We start from the raw sequence: 17,705 nt of genomic DNA, 5'->3' as shown, positions 1-17,705 counted from the left end.
ACAGGAAGGACTCCAGAAGGCTTCCGATTTGGGATGAGACTTTGCCTGAGCTACAACAGGCTTCTTGGCTCTGGTATATTTTGGAGTGTCTCTCAGCTCCCTTGCCACTTGGCTCTCCTCTGTCTGATGCCTATGGCTCAGAGCTGATATGCAGGCAGTAGAGGGTTACTGCACAATTGGGCAGGAAGAAGAAGAACTGGGGGCTCATTGGTGCCACAGCTAGGACTGAGCTCTTGCCTGCTTACTTGAGGCAGCCCAGAGCCTTTTACAGGTGTTACTGGCATGAAGACCTGTCCCTGGAGCCACACAACCTCTCAACCTCTCATGCAATGAGCTTCTGGAGTGGGGAGTCTTTCATATTCATGGAAACAATAGAGAACTTTTATCTTCCTGGGTTCTCCATGAGGGGCTCAGAAAACATGTGGGATTTTGGGGAAGAGCTAAACACACAGCTCTGGAGCCCTGCTGTATCCTTGTTGCCACTTCAGGCTAGTTAACACCTGGTCAGAAGAGGCTGCATACACACAATATCATACTTTGAACGGCCTGTGGCTCAACAAGCCTCCTCAATTCAGATCCATGGTGCACACAGAGATGCATTTGTTAGTGCAATCCTTTAAATGGTACTATTCCTTTCCCAGAGCTCTGTGCAAGCACTGAAGAGAACGGAGGACTTCCTGAATGGCAGGTCTGGATCACAGCCAGGGAGTTTACCTTTCACAAACTACCCATCCCTGAATGAAACCTAAAAAGGCACATTCGGAAACCTTTTCCCTTGCTCTTTGCAGCATTGTCCAGGAGTATTTTATTATCAGCCCCTCCTGATGAGATTTTAATGAGCTCGCAAGGCTTGCAACTGCAATGAGCCTGATGAAATGTTCCATTTATTATGGCCAGCCCTACCTGAAAGGAGTCCCCTTGATGTCTGTATAATAGTAGTCATTTGTCATCACCAACACCCGCTTCTAGATTTAGAAAAGGAAAGAGAAACAACAACATGCCTGTTAGGAAAGGTTTGCAGGGTTAAATGCAAAAGCAAACTTAAAATCTGTGACAAGATTAATAACAGCAATATGCACACATACATGCAAATGTTTATATCTGACCCACAATTAATAAACACTGTGGACATCATGTCTCAGGGAAAGTTTTCCACTCCAAACATACACTTTAAACCAATGGTTTGTGGGTGTGTTTTTTAAAAAAAGCAATTATTTGTTTTACTTCTAGTTGAAAAAGTATTTTCTATACGATACCCCTTTGTCCACGGTTTTCTTCACTTCCATAGAGAATTTTCCTGTTTTCTGATTCACCATTGCATTTCGAAGCTGAAAGTAAAATACAGTCATATAGTTAAACAAGGAATGAGAGAAAAATTATATTCTTTGTAGTTCGCGTATTTGGGCAAAACGAAGATATTTCGCATAGCTGCCGAAGGCGTGTGCACACAGTAACCTTCCACCTTTGTGTAATTTAACTACCAAGGATGAGAGGTTTTCAACTCATGTTAATGGATTATAGATTAGAACCTGATAGGATAGATAAAAATGCATATTTGGATCCACAGGGTTCTGCTTAGACATCTTCAGGCAAAGTCCTCTCAGCAAAAACCTTTTCCCGCAGTCTTCTTGGTCATGGGTTAAGTGTGCGGACACAACTAATATGAGGTTTGTTTGTTTTTCATGCAGCAGCCTTGTGTGGTGAGCATCAAAATTAATTTTTTTCTCTTCTTGCCATTGTTCTGACAAAAAAAAAAATCACTTTTCTGAAGCTGCTACTTTCAATGGAAGCTTCTGCTTGCAGGGAGAGAAGGATTAGTATGGAAACAAGACACAACCCACTTTTTTTAAAAAAATACACATTTTTAAATATAATGGCTGCCAGGAGCCAGAGTCAGGAGCAGGTCAGCAATAAAACACCCAGTGTCAGTGAAGTTAATTGTTTATTGAAAAGAACCCAAACAGCACAGGCCTAGCGATCACAGCAACTCTTCCCAGTAGGTCTTGCCCCAATGAGCCAGTTGTGAGGACTGAAGGTTCCCATCTTCCCACTACTCTCTAAGGCTCCTCCCCCAGTTCCTCCCCCAGCAGCCTAAGGTTCTCTCAATGTCCCACCTTCTTCATTTCTCTGCATGCTCTGGGAGATCAGAGCTACTCACAGCAGGAGGGGGAGACTCCCTGGCCTCTTCAGCAGCCTGCCTCTACTTCACCTCTTGACCCCCCCCCCGCTTCTGCTGCTGATTCTGGGCTGCTTTCTGCCACAGCCCCTTCCTGCTCACTAAACCCTGTTACCTCTTCAGTTTCCGACATGTCCTCCTCCCAGTCAGTTCCACCTTCTCCCTCCCTTCTACTAAACTACATGGGCATGTTCAGTGTTGGGATTTCTGGGTTGGATAGAACATGCAAGAAATTCTGAGAAACCCTAAAAGAGTTCCATCCAAATTTGCAAAAAAAAAATGCACGTGGCGATGGGTACCCTATATATCTCCAACTGGGATCCTTCTGCACTGTGATATTACTTGTTTCTCACCAGACTAGATGACCTTTCGGAACCAAGGTCTGCAAAGAAGCACTCCACACAGTGAGAAATAGTCATAAGACCAGAACTGTCTCCTATGGTGAGTTGATAGTGAAAGAAGGAGGAAAATGGAAAATGAAACCTTATGAACAAGTAAAAAAGTATGTATATGATTGGTTGCATTATTTTCAAGTAAATGAAATGTTTAAAAAGGACCTTAGAGAGAATGGATATGTTGAAAAAGATTCAAAATTTCAAACAGAAATAATAAATAATGATTGTAAAATTTTATCAAAAATGTATAAAATGTTGTTGGAATGGCATACGAAGGACGAGGAAGTCAAGTCGGTTATGATACATTGGGCTAGAGATTTTGGATATAATATACAACTAGATGATTGGGTAAAAGTATGGAAGGAAAATATAAAATTTACAGCATGTACTGCGTTAAAGGAAAATGTTATGAAAATGATATATAGATGGTAAATTACACCGGTCAAATTAGTGAATATGTATAAAACCTGTAATAAGTGTTGGAAATGTAAAGAAAAAGAAGGGACATTCTATCATATGTGGTGGGAATGTAAGAAGGTGAAGGGTTTCTGGGAGATGATATATAATGAATTGAAAAAAATGTTGAAATATACACTTGTAAAGAAACCAGAAGCTCTTCTGTTAGGAATAGTAGGAAATGAAATAAACAGAAAGGACTGTAAACTTTTCCAATATGCAGTTACAGCGACGAGAATATTAATGGCCCAAAGATGGAAACAGGAGGAAGTACCGACCCTGGAAGAATGGAGAACGAAAATGATGGACTATGCAGAACTGGACAAATTAACTGGGAAGATTAGATATCAACGAGACCATAAGTTCATCGAGGACTGGGGAAAATTTGTAGAGTATCTGAAAAATATATGTGATGAACAAACAACGTTTGTGGGATTTCAAGAAGCTCTGTGAAAGGTTGAGGAGTACTGTAAAAAAGAAAAATAAGATTGGGAAGGTATATAAAAAGGCAGTATTAAATTTAGGAAATGCGTAACTAAAATTTGACTATGGATGATTGGCAGATAAGCTGAAGGAAGTCCATAATATATACCTTTTGTGATAAACCTTTGGTATGGTATCATATGTATATTGTATTGAAAACTAATAAAAACTTTTATTAAAAAAAAAGACGAGAACTGTCTCCAATTTTTAATCAATATGCAGATTTGAGGTGAAGGTTTCTGCTCAGGAGGAATATCTGAAGAGTTTCAGAGAAAGCTAAAGGAATTTATATAAAACTGGTGGGACTTCCAAATGGGTTCCACACATTCTTAATTTAAATTTCTTTCTAGAGATTACAGGATGTAGTCCAAAGTTGGAAGCTCCCTGTAAGCATGGTTCTGTGCCTGACAATGAAGTAATATTTGTGGGATGGTCATGTGAGCACCAGAGTTTTGCATCTGAATTATGGACTGGGAATTCAACTCACAATTTTAGTGCCAGGACATTTATTTGCCCAAGCATTTTAATGTTTTTACTTTATAGTCAATTTAAACTGGTTTTATACAGTGTTTCTTCCCTCCTCCCCCTAGCTTTCTATATTTACATTGCTATAAATGATGTCATTTTCTTGTTTTTGGTATATTGTCATTTTGGTATGTTCTGTTTCCCATGCTTCAACCTCCCTGGTATTTATATAGATGAAGAATGTGTTCAATGCATGTCAGACTCAGAAGGAAGTTCCACTAAGTTCAGTGGGGCTTAATCCTGAGAAAATGGATGCAGGATGGCAGCCTGAATAATATTTTCAATAAATAAAAAAATCATTTCTGCTTTTCTTTTTTTCATTTTACCTTGAACTAGCCTAAGAGAGCATACACAATATAGCATTTGAATGTGTAAATAATGCATACAGCCCTGGAGAAAGAACATTTCAGAATACCTTAAGACACTGCTGCATTCCAGGATTTGAAACTAGTGAGCTTATTCTGCTACGACTGCACCTATTTATTCTTCTCCAATCCACTTGCATGCATCATGGATGATTGATTGGACAATAGGGACAGGCTTTTTTCATTGTTGATTTGCTATCAATGTCCTCCTGAAGGAGGACTGTGCTATTGGGGTGGGGTGGGGGGGTGGAATTGTTGCCAAAGCTTGTCAAGGAAAGAGCTGTTTTTGTTTTTGTGAAGAATTTGAGCATGGCTGACAAACTGAAAACTGCAATGTTTGCAGCTCTTTAAATTTAATTCTGGGCCAACTAGATCGGAGCTAACAATCTTACTCTTCAGTCAGCGAGTGTAAAAGAATAATTTTTCGCTGGAGGCATATATAAAATAAAACATATATTTTACTGTAGGTTTTTTGTACATTATATATATATATATATATATATATATATATATATATATATATAAATAAACACAATGCGTAATAGGCAATTCTGGAAATATTTTCCCTTTTTAACTTTTGTGGTTTTGGACTAGGAGAGCTGGTCTTAATTAACAATCTACTTTCTAACGTTTAAAGAACTGTTCCATTTATCTTTAACATGTTTCTCATTTTTCTCCATTTCAGAGCCTGTAGTCTTCCAGCGCCCACTCCCCACACAACCCTCAGGCAAGTCACAGACTTTACAAAAAGGGCCCCCAAAACCCTCGTAGCTTTTAAGATCAAGTATGCATGTGGGAATTAGATTTTTTATTTTTATTTTTTTTACCCTCTGAATGGAGTTCTTGGCTTTGTAGCTCAGTTTTTCATCTATTCTGTAGACTTTTGTTCTGCTACCTCTCTGGGGTTGAAACTGGTGACCAGCGATATGGATGCAGAACATCTTTCATCCAAAAGCAGGCCAGATACTTCTAAGTAACACAATGTGCACTCCCAAATATAAAGCTTCGTTTTCACTACGGAAGACATTTTACACACAAAATAAAACTGTACCTCCTTTAATCTAATTAAAACTGCATGTTTTCTAGTCTTGTTAATGGACACAATGCCACAAAGCAATCTATAGAAAACGGGTAAAGAGGCAGGCAGACATGCTGACAAATGTATCACAGTATAAGCTTGCATCCTCTACACCAGCCCTGCCAACTGGCAATGCACTCCCTGACTTGTATACAACCAGGTATTGCAGCTTCAGGTTTTGGGTGGCCCTGAGCAAGGTGTTGTTAATGCCCACCCCCCACCCCGGGCAAAAAAAGGTCCCCCCAGAACTCACCGCCACTCCTCCCCACCCCAGTGATGTTGGTGCTGGAACCACCAGCAGTCTCTCTGTTCTATGAGTGAGGAAGCCAAATAGGCTTTTTCGTTTGTGGCAGTAGCGCCATAATAGGCTGGAAGCCACACAGCTGCTCAGCTCTGATGGCAGCTTCTACATATCTCTATCAACACTAAGGAAGCCTTTTTGGGTTGGACTGTTTGGTGGCTGCAGTATTGCCATGGTCGACAGCAGTCACATTTGAACCAACAGAGGGCCAGAGCAGGGGCATCGACTTGCCCCCCCCCACATTGAGGGTGCGTGGTCATGTGACGTGGTGTCACGTGATGCCACCTGGAGTGCACCAGGCAGGGGCAGGATGCACGGAGGGCAATCTCTGTTTGCTCATCCCAGCCACAGTCCAGGAGCTCAGGAGCCAGGTGGAGGCTGGGACGAGTGAATCAAAGATTGTCCACGCTCCTCCCAGCCGTGCAGAGTTTGGGACGAGCGTGGGTGATCCTTGCTTCATTCATCCCAGCTGCAGCCTGGCTCCTGGGCTGCTGGGTGGAGGCTGGGGCGCACGGAGGGCACCAGTGCTGGCTCCCTCATTATTGGGGGGGCACAAAAAATATTGGGGGAGCTGAAGCCCCTCTGCCCTCTATACCTGGCGCCGCTGGGCCAGAGTGTTGGCTGAAGTCACAGTAAGGCTGAGATGAGGATGTGGTCCCAAACAAAACGCCGGCTGCAGCAGATGTCCAAGTAATTGGAAGCTGACACTGGGCATGTTTGTGTCCAGAGTCAACCCAAGATATTGCGTTGGTGCAGTTTTGCTGCCACTGCTATAGGAGCAACAGTTGGATGCCATTTTGAATCAAGATAGTGGATTGAAACATCCAGAGTTGCACCAAATAGCTTCTATGCCTCTGAGATGTACTGAGTCAGCAACCACACTTTCAAATATTCTATTGACTGGCAGGGAATAAGAAAAATAAATCTCCCCACCCCAGCTCCAGCTCCAACCACGGAGACAACAGGATCTGAGGTGTACTAACAGTTTCCTACTACCCTTGGTCCCTTTCTTGATGAGAGCAGCATTATAACAGCAAGCCCCTCCCTTGACCTCTGCAAACTAGTCTAAGGACAACATGCATATCGTGGTTTCAATTTGAAGGGGGGTCAGTCTTTTCCCTTCTTCTAGAAAGCTTGATAGTGCAGATGCTCTCCAGTGAGTGATAATGAACAGATTAAACAGAAGTCTCTGAGTCTCTGGTGAGATGTTCAATGGACTTCATCAATTGCAGAATCTGGGTATTTTGATTTGAATTGCACAAGTAGGGAATTTCACTCGCAAATCTCATTTTGAAATGAATTAAGCCCAAATTCAGGTTGAAAATGCAGAAAAGAACGTAGGAAACATCACAAAATGTAGTGGAAATGTTTAGGAGCAGAAATCACAAGAGCTGAAGGGAAAAAGTGAAAAGTCCCTGAAAAGATGAGCTGATTTAATCAGCAAAATAAAGAAAGACTGGCACTGCTAAACTCATGAAATGTTTCATTATTTATAAACTGAGTAGGGGTGGGCTGACAGAATCAGACATATATTTTGCAAGGGAGAAGGAAAACATAAACTTGAGTTGGAGAAAAAGGATAAGAAATGCCTACATCTGAATGCTGATAATGCTCCAGAGGCAGACATACGTGATGAATCCCAGATTTCAGAAAGACGTGACACTGTAAATATGGGAACCTTCCGTTGATATATTCAAAAGCTCTCCAAAATGAGTGGGTTTTGGAAGGATATAGGGGATGCTAATGTACTGCTGATATTTGAGAAGAGTGCTAGGAAATATCTATGAAAATGCAGACATGCAAGCATGACTTTAGTCGGCGCAGACATTATGGGAAAAGCTCAATAACAGGAACCGAAAGGAGAACACCTGGAAAGTTATGATTTAATTAAGGACAGTCAGCATGGATTTGCACAAAACGAATCATGCCTAACAAATCAGATTTATGGTGGAAGTAACAGAAAGACCAGGCAAAGGTTAAGCCATGGACATAAGGAAAACTTTTGATACAGTACAGCTCAAGGAATTGACATGTAAATAAAGAATGACACAGAAGGGAGATGCAAACTGACTGGACAACAGAGATATGGACAAGGGAGGAGCATGATCTTGGAACAGAAAGAACTTAACTGAAAAGATTAGCACATACCTAAAAGAAGGTGTTAGATGGACAGCACTAACATGATCCTGCAGTTCTGGATTCTGGGGTTTGGACAGAGACCAAAAATGTGGTTCTTTTTAAAATATTGGTTGGTTTCTGGCATTTTAAACTGCTTCATAAGCAAGAGGGAAACTTCTTCAGAGATACAGAGCAGCCTGGCAAAATTTGGCACAGGATTTGTTCTTGTTGTGTAATCTAACATCTAAATGTTATTTACTCGGCAGGATCTAGAGGTGACTCCTGGCTTTTGAAAGTTTAAAATTCTGCCCCTATGGAGATGGTGGGGTTTGGCACCTCCTCCTCATTCATCTTACCAAGCTCTATGGCTGGGGGAGCTTGTAACAGGACTAGTCTCCCTCTGCCAGTCCTTATAGCTGTATGTATCATCCATCCTGTGATTATTTATCACCTTTATTTCCCATCTTTCCACTAAGCACATTCGGGTTATTTATTTATTGCAATATTTATACCCTGGTTTTTCACCTTTCAGGCTTCGCAAGGTGGCCAAGTGTGTTTGTTTCATTTGACCTATACAGCTATGAGAAGCATTAGGCTGAGAGAGTAGGCCTAAGCATGGGTTTGAATATGAGTCTCCCTAGAATTATATATTATGCCAATCCTCTCCACATGACATACAGATTCTGGCTTCCTGAAACCTTGCTGCCCCTTCCTACTGCAGCTGGTATATCAGCTGGGTTTCCACTAGCGGGGCACAATAGTTGAATCCCACCCAGGCTCCATATAACACTGGGCTCTCTTCTATTCTCTCTCTCTCCCCCCCTCCCCGTCACTGAGCAGCAGACTAAATGAACCAAGTGAACCAAAGCAGTATAGGGATTTATACACACGGCCTCTTATTAAGTGCTTCCCTGGACCACCACCCAATATGGCCTGCCCTTGAAGGTCACTTCCATGGTAACCAATGGAATGCAAGATGTTGTGCAGAGCAAATGGCAATATATCCTTGGTCCATCTATACATGGGGATACGTATGTACGAAGCGGAAGGAGAGCGAGAAAGTCAGTACTGTATATACCTGGGGGGGGGGGGGAACTAATACAAAATGAGAAGAAAAAAATAAAATTTGAATGGAGAAGGGGAAGAACATGGGCCATTATCTTTCGCTTCTTTTTTCTTCCTGCTGCTTAACACTTGAAAGTGGTATATTAGTGAATGCAATGACCTTTCTGACAAGCTCTGACAGAACAAATCACTCACCACATCATCCCTGTCTTCCCACTCCACCTCGGAAAGGTCGACGCTGCTATAGTTGGGCTTCCTTCGCTTTTTTACTTCTTCATACTAGAGTTTAAAAGAAAAAATTGTTGTTGTTTTTTTAAAAAAGTCATTGGACAAAATGATGAGCCATTTCTTTACAACCTCAAGTTCAGCTTTTATGCTAGATAGGTGTTTAGATGCAATGGGTGGTTTCAGCAATGATTTTGGTTAACCCCAAGGTAAGCACACACACAGCTTTACACAAACAAATGTTTTGTTTTAACACAACTCTTGGCGGCTCCAGAATGGATTTCCTTTCATAAGAACGTGCCCTTTTCACAGAATGTAAGCACAGCAATTGTCAGTGTACCCTTGACACCGAGGAATCAGGGACAAATAAACTTGGACACCTAATAAAAGAAAATTGCTTTGTATGAGCACCACAGATACACCACAGACTACCAGCTACTACACCATATGGAAAGTATGCAAGTCGTACTCTCAAAGTTTATAAAATACATCCTGAAATAGTTCTTGCAGCCATGCAGGAAGTGATATTTCCTAAAGTGTTATCAACAAAACGTTTACATATTTCTCTTTAAACAAGATAAGGCCCTATTCCTAGGAAGTTTGGTGTTAATATCTGCTGATACTGTAGTTTATCAACCCTTTCACGGGGGCAGATGGGTGGGAGAACACAAGAAGCACGCTAATAGAGACATGCTATTTGTTTTTATCACTAATATGGTAACACTGTAAATCTCACATTTTAAAATAAGCATCACATGATGACAAATGGCTTTGACACTGGCGTTCCTGTAATGTGGGAAAATCCTGCCCCCTGCTGCACATCACAACTGAGAGACCCTGAAGAAACACCTTGTTATGGGTTAAAGCTAATACCTACATTGAAATGTTGTGAGCTCACCCAAGAAAATAAATCAATGTATTCTGTTATGAGTACATCTCAAGTGCACACAGTCAGTTATTCTGTATTACTCAGTGTTAAAACTAAGGCTGTACAAAATCCACGGAAAGACATCCATCTGAAAAACTCTTTTCTGGCACCAAGCTATGAATTCTGCCAAAAATCTAACTGCCTATACAAATTCTGCCAGCATTACTCTGAGGAAATGTTTGCTTCAGGAAAAGGTGTTAAATTCTTTGAAGCACACATGCTTTGTTCACAGCTGCACTGCACAATGGATTCTGTAATCTCAGTGTGGCAATCTAGAAACATTTTTACCTTTATTCACACAGACGTGAGAGAGGGCTAAATTTCTGAGGAGTGTAGCATCTTCTGAACATTTTTATTTTGGTCGGCATGTTTCACAACATTTCCACATTTAGGGCAAAATACAACCTCCCCACTCCACACCAGCAGGGTTCTGCAGAGTGGTGGAATTATTTACTACAGCTACAGCTCCACTGCAATGGAAGAGGGGGAAGACCATTCAGACCTGCTCCTTCACAAGCTCCAGGCTGGCATAGTGATTGGGTTTGAATCAGGCTTGAGGCCATCACCCAACAGCAGTGAAACTTGCTTAAGAGACAGCAAACTGCCACCTCCTCCACTCTCAGAACAGCACATTTTGGGGCCTTTTCTCTGGGCTCTGCCGACATTGGTATAACCAATACTCTTGCCTACCCTCATATATGGCAGCAGGCAGCAGGCCTGCTCAGACAGCAGAGCTGCACAGAGGGAGACTTCCACTCAATCCAACCCTCTTCCACAGCCTGGCAGAAGGAAAACTTGGATTGTCCTCTCAATCTCACTCTAATCCTCTTGAGGTATTACATACCCTCCAACATTCCTCAAATGAAAATAGGGAGATTTCTTTCTCCCTCCTGCAACTGACCCTCCTCAACCCCATTTTTTGTCATCTCCCCCCCCCCCCCATTTCCTCCACCACTACACACCCTCCACTGTCCTGAGATTTTGTTTTATTCTTTGGTAGATTTACAAAAAGTAAAACATATACAAATAAATAAATTTTAGACAGGAGCAAGATTAAATGCAGACACACAAAGCATTTTTTAAAATAAAAAAATCAAGACTCCTTGTGATCCGCTCCCCCTTTCTTCCTCTGTCTGCCCCTCAGAGCTGGCATGGGACGTAGGGCTGGGCCTCAGTGGTGGCAGCCTCCCCTCCTCCTTGCCCACTTTCTAGCAGCCACTATGAGCTGCCCAAGGGAGGAGGCTGACAGCATTGGCATGCTCATAGCAGTACCAGCCTAATGCAACATGTATGAAACCCATAACAAACATGGGAAATCACTGAAACTCCTTGTTTTTGGAAGGCTTTTGGGTAACTGTTACAGGTTTAATCTGGCACGTTGCCGAAACGTTAATATTGCTGTTCTTATTGTTAACATGCTTTTATAATTATTTCTATCTCAGTTTTTCTCTTTCTTTTATCTTGCATTGTTGCTCTGATGATTTACTCAAGTTGTTATAAGTAATGCAGGGTGTAAATCACGTTAATATAAATAAAACAGATTGGCTTGAATCCAGATAGTTGATGTCCAGGCGCTGGGGAACAACCGTGGGAGAGGGCTATTATTGCCTGCATGTCCTGATCGTTGACTTCCCAAAGTCATCTGCTTGGCCACAGTGAGAGACATAGGATGTTGGACGTGATAGGCCTGTGGTTTGATTTCAGCAGTGCTCTACTTCTGCTTCAAACTTCACTCACAGAATAATCCCATTGCGGGGAAAGGAGAGGGGGTTTTCACCATTTCCCCCCTCTTTTTGGAAAGCTTCCCCAGAGAGTTGGGAATCCTTCCTGAAGAGAAGTGGGAAGGTACCCTCCATCTTCCTGCAGCAGGAACCTCTGCTGGATCTTGTTCCCCTGCATTGATGGAAGAAGCAGAAATTAAAAAGGGCACGCAACAGTGCCAGGTGTTGCCGGTGGGATAAGGAATTTGTTTAGTTCATATATCCAAATGACTCAAGCATGTAATAGGGAGATGGGGAGGGGGAGGGGGAGAGTAACATTTTAAAAGCAACATGCAAATCCAGTTTGCTAATATCCTTGGCTCTAGACAACATACTTTCTTAGCGAGTGAGCACTTAACAAGGTAAGGCAGAAATATCACGTGACAAGTCTAGCCCAGGGAACCCCACCCAGTGTTGGGTTTCATTATTAGAATGGAAGTTAGGCTTCAGCCTTTGGAGTTGCAAAACTACCTCTCTGCTCCATTTATCGGAGTTAAATTCCCAGAGGAAGAATTAAGTTGGCATACGTACAACTCTCCCCCGGGGATGTGTCTGGGAGCAGCACGGGCTCTCGGTTTAAATCTCCACTGGCAGGCTTTTAAGCTTTTTTTATTTAATTTGCTTAAAAAAAAACCTGGTTTCCTGCAATCCTAGTATCATGTGAGCTGCATTTATTTTGTAGCTGAGCATGATCCTTTACTGAGCCCTGCTGGGCCCTGAATTTGTAAAGCATTTGAAATGTGTTCACTCATAAAAGGGTCCTTGTAAAAGCAAACTCCCAAGATTAAGATTAAACAAAAGTGTGACTTTCTTTGCTTTCTTATAAGAGAATAAGAGCTAACCTTTTCCCTCCCTTTCCAAAGAAAGAGCTGCAGACCAAAGCTATAATTTAAGATTTTAATCCAGAAATTCTTAGATTATGGTTGGCAATGAAGACCAGTTATTTTGGATAGGATGTCCATGCCAGCTGGCAGTAGCAATCTGCCATGCAGTAAAATTTCCAACCCATAATGCAATGAAAAAAACCCAACCCTTAACTATGTCACATAAAAGGAGGGGCAGTGGGTGGGGGAATAAACCTCAGCTTTCACACAGGGGGAAAAAGGGAAGCAAATAAAGATGTACAGCCCTGAAAGAATCCCCTAGCAATGTAACGTATGAGAAAATTTTGATTTCTCATCCGCCGCCCCGCCGTACACGCTTATGTTACAAATAACACAGAACACATCTAAACATCTGGTTCTCAAAGTGAAAAAGTCTTCTAAAAAGATATAAACAGCTGTTGGTACCACAGAATTATAGAATTGTAGAGTTGGAAGGGACCCTGAGAGTAATCTAGTCCAACCACCTGCAATGCAGGAGTGCATGAATATATGAATGTATGAAAAGAAGCTGACTAATCCCTCCTCAGGCAAGTCTTTGTTCTAATACATCAAACCTACCTAATCATAACAATGCAAGTATTGTAAGGAATCCACCTATGCAACTGAAAATGGGAGCTATTGGAACTTCACCCTCCTCTCCCGTAGATATTTTCAACTTTGGATAACTTTGAAGCAGAAGGTAGATCAGAATGCCCTGGCTAGACAGAAGATAGATCAGCTTCCACTAGATCTCAGACTGATTTACAGCATATCAGCAAGGATTCTGACTGATAATGTGTGATTCTGACACACTGATAATAACAACAACAACACCACCCTTCTAAATTAGGCTGCTGAGATAAAGTTTGTTGGGGTAGGATTTTGTGTGTGACAGGACTATGAGGATATGCTCAGAGGCACTCTGTTACTTAATTCTAAGAATATGCTGACACCCCCATTACTGTTTTGACTCTCGTTGGTGGATCCTGGGATTCTAGTAAAAAAACTAACTAAAAACAGAGCAGATCCCACAAGCCTGGAGTCTAAAGGCCCTCAAAGCCCCATTCTTTCTGAGCTGAGAACCTTTGCTATAGACAGATTATACAGCTGAGGTATCTGTATTTTTACCTTGGCCGTCATCTCATGCTACTTCTGAGGAGATAAAGTCACTCTTCAGTACAGTTGGAACTTGCTGCTTTTCAAAAGCCCCCCCCCCCACGTGGTAAATACTACTTTCACAATGTGAAAAGGCAGCTGTATGGAATAGCCTGAAGCACTTAGATCTTGTGGTAAAATGCCTTGTGGAAATTTTGTCATATGAAATAGAGAATCTGCCCTCTGTTTTGTATTTCTGGAGAGCCAAATGGATCAAGCATGACTAAAAGGGGCTTCCTTACTACAAGGCTTTAACAAGTATTGATCAAAATAAGGGGTAGACAACATGGTGCCATCCAGCTACCATTGGACTCCAATGCCCATCAGCCTCGGCCAGCATAACCAGGGATGATAGGAGCTAAATAAAATGTGGAGGGTACCACACTGGCTACCCCTGGTCTAAATTAATGACAGAGAAAATAGTGCACAGATCTTTATGTACCTATAAAGACTGGGTAAACAATACCTTCAGATCAGATCAACCACATACAAGCAGATTAGTAGTGTGACGGGTACTTGATTCTTTCCACGGCAAACCCTCTTAATTTAGGATTTAATTTGCATTCTTAAGACCTTATCATTCAGGATTATGTAAAACTGACAGCTGCTTATAATTATATCTCCTTAGAGTGGAAATAATTTAAACCATCTGCCATCATTTCAACATTACCAGACTTAAAACTCGGTGAGCTTGTTTCTACCTAACGTCAAAGTTGAAAGTAAAGAAGCAAAGTAAACTGCAAGTATATCACTACCAAATTTCTTGCATTTCATTTGTATGTGCAACTGGTTTTTCCAGCAAGGCATTCAAACTGTTAATTATCTTTTTAATATATGTAATTTAGGATTGCTAATTAGATAGCAATTTAATGCCCTCACAGGGATTCAGATGCTCTTTCTTTTTTAACATGTAAACTCCGACAGGAATAATTGTTGACATTCAAGTAATTGAACTCTTCAGTTATTTAAATGAACACAAGGCATTTACACTGTTCAAATCATTTAAATATTCCACTGTCAGCTACAGCTGTAGAGTTTTATGGAGTCTCTGAAAAAGCAAGGGTAAGTGTAGGTTATCTTAGTTTTCAGGCAGGACTCCCCAGAGAGAAATGAGATTTGCTGCTTATGAAAGGCTAACACCGTTTAAGTGGGGCATTAATGTTTCCTCTGAGACTTGGATTTCTCTGTTTTTCTATATTAGGAGAAACAAATTTTCCCAGAATTTACAGCTATGAAAGCCTTAATACTGGTTTAGCAATCTTTAAATACACCGGGTCATTTTTGCTACATACAATGCATTGTGGCTGTTAACATTTACCGGTAACTTAAACTCAGCAACTTGCTTTGGGTACAAAACTGCCATCGTATTTAGGGGAAGGTTTTTATCTTTCGTTCCTATATATATACACAACTTCCTTTACCAAGGGCAATGATGAAAACAACTGTATAAGGGCAATTATTATTTTGTGAATATTTTTCATGTAAACTTCCTTTTGAAAGAAGAACAAATAGTATTTTGTAGAATATAGGGTTACTACAAAAATGAAACCAACACTGTCATCATATCTGAACTAATGTTGGGAATTTGTGTTCTTATTATGTACATGAGTTGCAGTTTGCCTGTAAGGAAAGTTTCATTTGCACTGAGCTATCCTACGTGACTAGAAATAAGTGTGAGATCACGTGACCTGCAAAGAAACACCCAAGTTAAGCTGTCACATACTTGTGGTCGTAAGAATAGGCGATCGAAGAGGAGTGGAACTAGAAGCAAACTGCATGATTATTTTCATGCAGGGCAAATGCAGAGAGCTCAGTGCAAATGGTACCTGACCTGGCTAAACTGTTAATATGGAGCTCTTCCTTGATGGAAAATACATATTGTTAAAAGAGATTATATACTGGTGCTGATGGCCTGTATGCAGTGCTAGCATGGAGTAAGTGGGCCTAATGCTTGAAAAAGTAAGAAACTAGCTATGGCGATGAGCTGATATCCTTTCATCAATTATATGCTTCTGGGTTAGAGTGCTCCTAGTGGCAGATTTGCTCATTGAAATCACAGGGTTTTGGCATGCAGGTGCGAAGGTTGGTGGGCATCATGAAATGTTTTGATAAATTGATGAAAGATGGTACTGACCAGGAGTCAGTGTTCTTAGCATATGTGGGCACCAATGTCAATAGAAAAAAAGTATACCCTTGAACCCTAGATTCTGGAGGCAAGTGGCAGCAGGGGGCTATTTTCCGCTTGTCTTTGTATGATCTATTATAGAAGCTCTTAACAACGCATGGAAAACCTGGTGTGTGGTTTGAATCTCTCTTTCAATTTTTTAAAATACCATTTGTTGGGGGGGGGATAAAACCCTGTGGTAGTTTCTCAATGTCTTTTTCTCGCTTATGGTTTGATAACATAATGCTAACATTACATTCCTAAATTAAATTGTGTCTAATCCATGATGTTTCTCAATCCAGCATTGGTGCCTATAAACAAAACAAAGTACAACAGCTGATGAGGTTCTTTTCAGAAAATGAAAGTTCAACAGCCTGCTGTAAAATAATAACAAATAACATTTTTTATTATTATTATTTATAACCCACCCATCTGGCTTGGTTTCCCCAGCCACCTTGGGTGGCTTAAAGCATATCTAAAAAACATAATAAAAACATCAAGTGTTAAAAACCTCCCAATACATGGCTACCTTCAGATGTCTTCTAAAATTATCTCTTTGACATCTGAAGGGAGGGCGTCACCAGCAGAAGACCCTTGGAGGAGGACCAGGCTGAGTGATGGGGGTGGAGACACTCCATCAGGTATACTGGGCCAAGGTCATTTAGGGCTTTGAAGATCAGCACCAACACTTTGAATTGTGCTCAGAAACGTACTGGCAGCCAGTGAAGATCTTTTAGGGCCAGTGTTATATGGTCCTGATGGCCACTCTCAGTCACCAGTCTAGCTGCCGCATTCAAGATTAGTTGTAGTTTCCAAGTCACTTTCAAAGGCAGCCCCACGTAGAGTGCATTGCAGTAGTCCAAGCAGGAGATAACCAGGGCGTGCACTTGGGTGAGACAGTCTGCGGGTAGGTAGGGTCTCAGCCTGCGTACCAGATGGAGCTGATAAACAGCTGCCCTGAACACAGAATTGACAGCTGTGAGTCCAAAATGACTCCCAGGCTGCATACCTGGTCTTTCAGGGGAACAGTTATCCTGTTCAGGACCAGGGAGTCTCCCCTCCCACCCTGCATCCCCCCAGCAAATCGAAATTATTAAACTGAAATGTGTTACTTTATTATCCCCAAGACCTTTGATACATTTAAGTAGGCAGGGAGAACACACACCACTTTGCTCTTGGACAATAATAGTACTGGAGTCACAGATCGGAGTTAACATTTATATACGACTTGATTTTAGCAAAACTTCAAGCAGTTTACAGGAATAGTTCAAAATCCTAAACTCTCAACAATAATCACATTTACTTGGAAGCAAGTTCAAATGATTTCCAAGGAATGACTGGTCAATTTTCCTTGCTACACTCTTGTGGAACAACTTTACAAATATACTCATGGAGCAGTTTTTGCCTGCGCAAGGGCTTCCACTTATGTAAAATGGCTTCCCTCTCTTCCGCTGCACAACCAAAATTGGGTCTGGAGGGGTCAGGAGAACCCTCAGAGCAGTGTGTAGGGGAAAGAGAGGGCTGATCATTGTACCTGGCAAGCTGAAATGCTTGCACAGATGGAGTGTCTGTAATAGCACAATATTGAGATCTATCCTATACAACAAGATTACATTTAACACATTCCAAGGAAGGTTCATATTTTATT

At 41.4% G+C, this 17,705-nt stretch overlaps 1 protein-coding gene across 3 annotated transcripts in view; it reads right to left on the bottom strand.

The window, feature by feature from the left end:
• Positions 1-17,705, bottom strand: part of CACNA2D3 (calcium voltage-gated channel auxiliary subunit alpha2delta 3) — a 486,071-nt gene that overhangs the window by 108,609 nt on the left and 359,757 nt on the right. For all 3 annotated transcript variants that reach the window (XM_053377842.1, XM_053377843.1, XM_053377844.1), the window contains 3 exons: positions 9,158-9,241; positions 1,257-1,328; positions 904-965 (listed from right to left, as the gene is read on the bottom strand). In XM_053377842.1, the coding sequence (XP_053233817.1) occupies positions 904-965; positions 1,257-1,328; positions 9,158-9,241 (218 nt within the window). The remainder of the gene's footprint in view (positions 1-903; positions 966-1,256; positions 1,329-9,157; positions 9,242-17,705) is intronic.

The sequence above is a fragment of the Podarcis raffonei genome, chromosome 2 (genome assembly GCF_027172205.1).
Source record: "Podarcis raffonei isolate rPodRaf1 chromosome 2, rPodRaf1.pri, whole genome shotgun sequence".
NCBI lineage: Eukaryota > Metazoa > Chordata > Lepidosauria > Squamata > Lacertidae > Podarcis > Podarcis raffonei.
The sequence above is the reverse complement of the archived record's forward strand: the minus strand, read 5'-3'. Positions and strand labels throughout refer to the sequence as shown.